General features: G+C 46.3%; 1 protein-coding gene across 7 annotated transcripts in view; it reads left to right on the forward strand.

The window, feature by feature from the left end:
- fat1a (FAT atypical cadherin 1a) overlaps window positions 1–7,673 on the forward strand; it is a 77,006-nt gene that overhangs the window by 65,783 nt on the left and 3,550 nt on the right. For 2 of the 7 annotated variants that reach the window (XM_017405051.3, XM_017405189.3), the window contains 10 exons: window positions 107–703; window positions 812–1,034; window positions 1,125–1,256; window positions 1,342–1,499; window positions 2,246–2,714; window positions 2,804–2,957; window positions 3,224–3,334; window positions 3,435–4,075; window positions 5,840–5,977; window positions 7,607–7,642. In XM_017405051.3, coding sequence (XP_017260540.1) covers window positions 107–703; window positions 812–1,034; window positions 1,125–1,256; window positions 1,342–1,499; window positions 2,246–2,714; window positions 2,804–2,957; window positions 3,224–3,334; window positions 3,435–4,075; window positions 5,840–5,977; window positions 7,607–7,642 — 2,659 coding nt within the window. The other 5 variants (XM_017405121.3, XM_017405257.3, XR_001808326.3 and 2 more) reach the window with 4 other exon arrangements.

The raw sequence follows: 7,673 nt of genomic DNA on the forward strand, positions 1-7,673 counted from the left end.
GCAATGTGGATGCTGTTCACTGAGAGGTGTGAGCCGAGCAGGAGTTTGATTGCCCTCTGCTGTTGGAAAAAGAGATAAACTCGAACGCTGCTTCTCTCCTACCCAGGTGTCTGACAGCGGCAAACCTCAGCTCCTCTCCACTGCCTTCATCAGCGTGCGTGTGATTGAAGAGAGCATCTATCCTCCTGCCGTGCTTCCACTGGACATTTTTGTGTCCGTCGCTGGCGACGAATACCCTGGAGGTGTTTTGGGAAAGATCCACGCCACCGACCAAGACATCTACGACACCCTCACCTACAGCCTCGCCCCCTCTGCGTCCTCTCCCACAGGCGAGAGCGGCACCTTGTTCTCAGTCTCGGCCTCAGACGGTAAAGTTATCGCCCTGAGGCCGCTCGATGTGGGCCACTACCCTCTCAACGTGACGGTCACCGATGGACGCTTCACGACAGCTGCCGATGTCAACGTGCACATTCGGCAGGCGGCTCGCCAGGCGCTGGACAACTCTATCGCCGTGAGCTTTGCAAACATCGCCCCGGAAGAGTTCATCGGGGATTACTGGCGCAACTTCCAGCGAGCCCTGAGAAACATCGCTGGGGTCCGGAGGAGCGAGGTTCAGTTAGTGAGCCTGCAGCCAACAGAGCAGGGAAATCTAGATGTTCTGCTGACCCTGGAGAGATCTGGCACCCCGTACCAATCTCAGGAGGTAAGACCAGGCAGATATGTTAAACTGTTAGTACGTTTGGGCTTGAACTTGTTATTTGCATGCAGTGTTTTTATTTAGACCTCTGTTTGTTGTTCATTTTGTTGTCAGGTTGTTTTCCGCAAGCTGAACTCCTCTGCCAGTGTGATCGAGGAGATGACGGGGGTCCGTATTGTGCGGGTGGTTCAGAAGCTGTGTGCAGGTCTGGACTGCCCGTTGCACTTCTGCGATGAGGTCATCTCCCTGGATAAAAGTGTCATGTCCACCTACAGCACAGCCCGCCTCAGCTTCGTCACCCCGCGACACCAGAGAACCGCCACCTGCCAGTGTGACGGTACACTGATCAAACCTCAGATACACACACATTTACTTGTTTATGTTCTGCTAAAGTTCCCATTCTCAGTTGAGGTGTTTTTACATTCAGGTGGCAAATGTCCCGTGTTGAACAACCTGTGTGAAAACAACCCCTGTCCAGAGGGCATGGACTGTGTGGCTGATCCTACAGACACCGTGTACAGCTGCGTGTGTCCTGAGGGCAAGACGGCCAAATGCTCCGGTAAGAAACTTTTCTCTTTTTATCTTAAAAAGTTTAATTCCTTTCCCCACCTTTCTGTAATAATATGTATTTTTCTCTGTACCAGATGGCCAGTCGCTGACGTTCAGTGGAAGTGGTTACGTGAAGTACCGTCTGATGGAGAATGAAAACAAGGAGCTGATGAAACTCTCTCTGAGGCTCAGGACCTTGTCCAGCCACGCTACAGTCATGTACGCAAAAGGAACAGACTACAGCATCTTAGAGGTGCGTCTTACATGTCCAGTTTGTGTAAAGTCGCTGACAAAATCTCTGCTTCCAGCCTCTTTGAAATGAAATGGAAAACTCAGACAGTCGTACACAAGCATTAACAGACCGCAGGTCTGAATTTCTGAATTTCTGATTCTCCAACATCTCCATATCAGAGGAGCTCAGTATGCATTCAGCTGACCTCACTTACCCCCCTTCGAGGCCAGCGAGCCTTGTGTATGAACCAACTAAGCTGAAGGGTTCAGAAAGGCATTCTAAAACTCCTTTCACACGAGAGATTATGGGAATGTAGTGGTGAGTTTAAAAAAGAACAACACACAAGCTATTTTAGTGGTGAGAGGGAAACAGACAGCAGTTTTCCACACATTCCTTTTTGAGTCTGTCTACTAAAGCAGACTGCATGCCAGACGAAAACCCCTGACTGAATCAGAGCCTGCTTTTTTATAATTAAACTGCCTTATAAGGTTTTTAATATCTACAGTGTGCGTAGTTTAGATCCCTGAACAAAATCTTAACTGTGTTGATGCATATATTATTAGAAATGCATTTTCATGGCTTACCATTAAATGACTCCACCTTGTGTCGGATCTTTATCTATGACAGTAATTTGATTAGTCAATACAAATAATCCAAATTTATTTGGATTATGGAACAATAGCAAGACTAATGACATGACTGATCTAATTTAATACACGTTGCATGTTTATGTTTTTGTAATTCAGCATTTGTTGTCTCTGAAACAGATCGTAAACGGTCGTCTGCAGTACAAATTTGACTGTGGCAGCGGGCCTGGCCTGGTGTCAGTCCACAGCGCTCAAGTTAACGACGGGGAGTGGCACTCCGTTTCCCTGGAAGTGGACGGTAACTACGCCAAGCTGGTGCTGGACCGGGTCCACGCCGCTTCTGGCACCGCTCCCGGCACTCTGCGCACACTCAACCTCGACAACACCATTTACTTTGGCGGTTACGTCCGCCAGCACGGCTCCCCTCGCCTCGGACGCAGCCTGCCCGTCACCAACGGGCTCCGTGGCTGCATGGAGGCCATGGCGCTGAACGGCCAGGAGCTGCCACTCAACACCAGAGCTCACCGGGCCCACGCCAAGCTGGAGGACATTGTGGACGTGGCTCCAGGCTGTGCCCTCACACCAGCCGAGACTTGTTCCAGCAACCCCTGCACCAACGGAGGGAGCTGCACCTCGCTGTCTAACGGCGGTACGTCGTCCCCCGCTTACTTCATTGCATTCACCGCAACCTGCTCAGGGCCACTTCCTCATTAACCTTGTTCTGTGTGAATTACTCAGGCTACTTCTGCAAGTGTCCTGCCTCTTTCATGGGCACACACTGTGAGATCACCATAAGTCCTTGTGCGTCCAACCCCTGCCTGTACGGCGGCACGTGCGTTCCTCGAGCAGATGACTTCTACTGCCAGTGCAGAGGGCAGTACTCAGGACAGAGGTATCATGCTGTTTTTATGGATCTTTATAATATGAACATCGTTAGTTCATTTTTTTTTCTCAAGTAATTCTGAAGGGTAGCAGATAATGATTTTAGCTAGAATGTATAAATCAGTTGCTTGCTTAGTAAAATATCCTGCAGAAATCTGAGTGATTTGTTGTTATGAGTTCATCACTGACACCATGTCCTGAAACAGAAGGCCCATTTCAGAAAACAAGTTTTTAGAGTTTCTGTGTTTTAGTGGAATATTTTTGTTGTGATTGCAGGTGTCAGTCGGGGCCATACTGCAGAGACAACCCCTGTAAAAACAGTGGAAAGTGTATTGACAGCCTGGACGGCCCAGTGTGTGAGTGTGAAACGGGCTTCCAGGGAGACAGGTGTGTTTCGGGTTCATACCTATTTCTACTCTCCACCTAAGTCAGATTCTTTGCTTTTTGTTATCCGTCACACTGATACCCAATATTTCGTCCCAATAAGGTGTCTGAGTGATGTAGATGAGTGCATTAAGAACCCCTGCACCAACGGGGGCCAGTGCCACAACACATACGGCTCGTTCAAATGTAACTGCTCACAAGGTTTCAGCGGACAGATGTGCGAACTCCGCGCCGAGGTCCGTAACGAATTCGTCTCCACCTCCTGGAACATCGGCTTGGAGGAGGTGATCGGCATCGTGGTCTTTGTCTCCAGCATCTTCATACTCGTCCTGCTCTTCATCATCATCCGCAAGAAGGCCTGCCGCAGCAAGTCGAAGACGGACGACGACAAGCATCCGGGGGGTTCCAGCGTGCCCCACTCCTTCCTCCACAGGCCGTACTTCGACTCCAAGCTCAACAAAAACATCTACTCAGACATCCCCCCTCAGGTGCCCGTGCGGCCCATCTCCTACACGCCCAGCATCCCGAGCGACTCGCGGAACAACTTGGACCGAAACTCGTTCGAGGGCTCGGCCATCCCCGAGCACCCGGAGTTCACCACCTTCAACCCGGACTCTGTGCACGGACACCGCAAGACGGTGGCCGTGTGCAGCGTAGCGCCCAACCTCCCCCCTCCTCCTCCCTCCAACTCTGTGTCAGACAGCGACTCCATCCAGAAGCCAAACTGGGACTACGATTATGACAGTAAGTTTGCTTCTGTGTGGCCAACTCTTACTCTCAGCTGACTGCAATCTTTCAGGAAATCTGAAATGACTAAAATAACCTCTAAGGACCGCCCTCCTAGATTCATGTGAGGCTTTCAGATGAGTTTCTCAAAGGTTTTGTTAAGAAAATGTCAATTATCTTTATGCAGAAACAGTTCAGTTGGATGAAAGGGGAGTACAGTGTTTTCCCACAGATTCAGTTAGATTATTCAAATGATTTGCTTGTTCAAGTTGAAATGTTTCATCAAATTACATTTGAACATCCAGCAAAATGAACTGTTCTGTTTTCACAAAAACAACAACAAAAACACTAAACTAATATTCACATCAGATTGAGCTCTGGAATATTCTTTTTTTTCTGCTGACACCGAACCTAATCAGTTTAAGTGAGTTAAATCTTTTTGCAGCATGACAAAATATATTTACGTCCCTTGAGTCAGTGTAATAAAACAGTGTCTCAATATAATGAATTAATTTCTTATAATTAATGAATTACATTCCGGTTGATTTGATTGTCACCATCCTAAACAACGCTTGAACCAGACGTGCTGCGATGGATTTCAAAAGCAGCCCCACAGCTAGCTTTTTGCTCGACTTTGCCTAAACTAGATGCCAGGACTGTTCTTCATGAAGGATTCAGTTTTATGGCTCTGTTTTCTTAAAGGACATCAGGGAGTTTAAACTATGGCGATGTGTAGTTTCTTTCTCAAGAATTCTAAAAATAAAAAAAAAACTGATCTGATTGTTAGTCATTGAAAATAATTTTGCATAAATAAATGTACCTGGTAGAAAAATCCCCAAAGTATTTTTGTTGGGCTACAAATCTTCAGTCTTTATTTAAAGATAATATCTTAACTAACGTGGTTATGTAGCAATTTGCGGTAATTTACAGGATCTTTTGTTCATTGTGTTGTCTGTGAAAGTTGTTTCTTTAGAGGAAAATCAGCACCAAATTCTAAAGTTCTCAGAATAATTCTTTTCTTAGGTCTGGTTTTAAGGCTCTGTCATACTCCATAAGAAGTCAAGAAGTCGGTTTGAGGTCACGTGGTTGTGAGATGTTCGTTTTCTCACACATCTTTCATCGTCCACGAGACGTTCCTCCCTCCTCCTACAGCTTTCTTCCTGCCGGTTTCCCAACTTGCTTGTCCTTGTACAGATCTTTACTTTCCTTACCGCCACCAGTCGTGTTTATTAAACCGACTGAGACAGTACACGCTGTTTGGCATTTGTGAATTTGACGGTGTACAAGAATGAGCGAACGTAGGGGAAAGTGTCCCTTCACTGCTTGGCCGAGGCGCACTTCATCATTCTTCACCACCACAGCCACGAAGAGCCGCCTGTGTCTCTGTGCGGTCTTTTGAAGCTCATAGGTTTCTGAGTTTTCGAAGTCTAAAGTTCGGCCAGAGCCTTGTGTTGAAAAGCGGCAGACGAAGCTGCCACGGGAACAAAATGTCACATGAATAAGAGCCGACTTCGTGACTTCTCCTGGAGTTTAACAACAGCTTTACACGTTTCCAGACTTCTGCCTCACGCACCTTCATGAAGTGGAGTTCATTCTAGTTTTACCGTTAACTCAGTTTATGCTATATTATTGCATTTATTATTCCACTTAATAGACCTTTTTAGTGGCTTAAATCTAGAAAAATGCACCTCCTAACAAGACCTGACAGGAGAGTTTGGGGTTTTTCGAGATCTAAATTTGTCCCGGGGTCACAACGCTTAGCTGGTTTGTTTTGTGTCCCAGCTAAAGTGGTGGACCTGGACCCGTGCCTGACCAAGAAGCCCGTGGAGGAGAGCGCCTGTCAGCCGTACAACACCAGAGGCAGCATGTCAGAGGTCCACTCGCTCAGCTCCTTCCAGTCAGAGTCCTGCGACGACAACGGTACGCCGCCACGTTGAATCTTCATCCTTCTGCTCCTTTTTTAGAGAGAACTAACCTGACAGCGCTAGTTTAAAACTGTGGTTTGTAACATTCGAGCATTCTGTAACAAGTTCATAACGTGTCGATTGAAATGTGCATGTCCAGAACGGATGGCCCAGTAGCAGCTGTGGGGTCACATGTCTTTTCTCTTTCTTTCTGCTGCGGGGCTTCAGCTCCCATATGGATCAAATCCGTCCACAGATCCAGAACAAGGTTTTAAGTAGTGGGGGGGTCCAGCCTGTAAGTCCTCAGTCACTGTCGGTGCAGACGGAAGCAATCATAACAACCTGAACTGTGTAATTCTCCTGGGATTGTTTAGTTCAAAAGAAAAGCAAACATTTGAATCCCGTTCTTTGTTCTCACTCACAGTCGAAGTTTGATGACTGTCATTAAGCAGTTTGATTCTGTTTTCAAATCACTCATCAGATCATTTAGTTTGACCTTTTATTTGTTTATAAGCATGCTGTTTTGTTTCTCTTTTCCTTTATCCTTTTTTTTTTCAAATTGTAGCAACAAATGGATGTTTAACACAAACATCAAAGAACATTTCACAAGGGTACAAACGATTTATTTACTGTCACCTTTTTTTTCCTCATTATCTCATTTTTAATTACCACTCAGTCATCTTTGATACATCTGTCATCAAAACCTTCATTTAAAAAAAAAAAGTAAATCCAAATTTGAAAGACAAACCCTTTCCTGAACACACATCAGCTCTTTCCTGTGTGTGTGTGTGTTGGGATGGAAACGTGTTGGTATCTCTGGGGAATTTCACTGATTCTGATTCTTCCATCTGTACTGTCAGTGGCACCCTCTAGCTCCTCAGTATGTTGTTGTTGTGTGTTATCTTCCACAAGCAAAGCCAGACCTCCCCCTCATCTCCCCGCGATGAACACACACACACATGCTTCGTCACCCTCTGACATTGTCTCGTGCCCAGCCATAACCCCTTCCCCTCCTCAGAGAGTCTGTGTCGATGCAGAAAAGACTAAAAAGTGAGATTTGTGCCCCCATCACTCCAGCTCCATTTCATGCTGTTTGAATTCCTTTTTGCTTGTTTTGATATATATATATATATATATTTGTACTAATGCCAGACATTTTTGACCCGCTCTCCCCTCTGCTTCTCACAAGCCTCCATTGTGACAGTAATCCACTTTGTCAGCTCTGTTGTTGACTCGGTGGAAGGAGAAGGTACTCTTCCAGCGTCTGTGAGCTGCCTGTGTCGTCCTCGGTGTTTGGATGTGGAGTGCGGGGTCGTAACGCTGCCATTATCTTAGACAAACAAAGCCGAAAGTCTTCATTTTCCGACTCGGCTGGTAATTGAAAGAAGCCCTGCGAGTCCAAACTGAAAGAGGCAGCTTTTCAACGTTGCCTTCGAGTCTCGGCAGTGATTGTGTTTTGATTACACCCCAGCTGAGGTCTGTTTAAGAAAATGGCAAAGCTGTCGTGTTTCCATTTACCTGTCCCTCATTAAGAGCCCCTCGGTGTTTCATTGTCTTCATTACAATCATGTTCTCAGCTGACGGTTCGATCTGTATTGTGACCTGTTCTCTCTCTCTCTCTCCCCCCATCTTGCTTCGCGTAAAGAGTCTTTTTTGGCTCATGATCTCAAGAACCCAAGAGGTGACTTTTTTTTTTTTTTTTTTTTTTTAAT

Source organism: Kryptolebias marmoratus, linkage group LG3 (genome assembly GCF_001649575.2).
Source record: "Kryptolebias marmoratus isolate JLee-2015 linkage group LG3, ASM164957v2, whole genome shotgun sequence".
In the NCBI taxonomy this organism is placed as follows: Eukaryota; Metazoa; Chordata; class Actinopteri; order Cyprinodontiformes; family Rivulidae; genus Kryptolebias; species Kryptolebias marmoratus.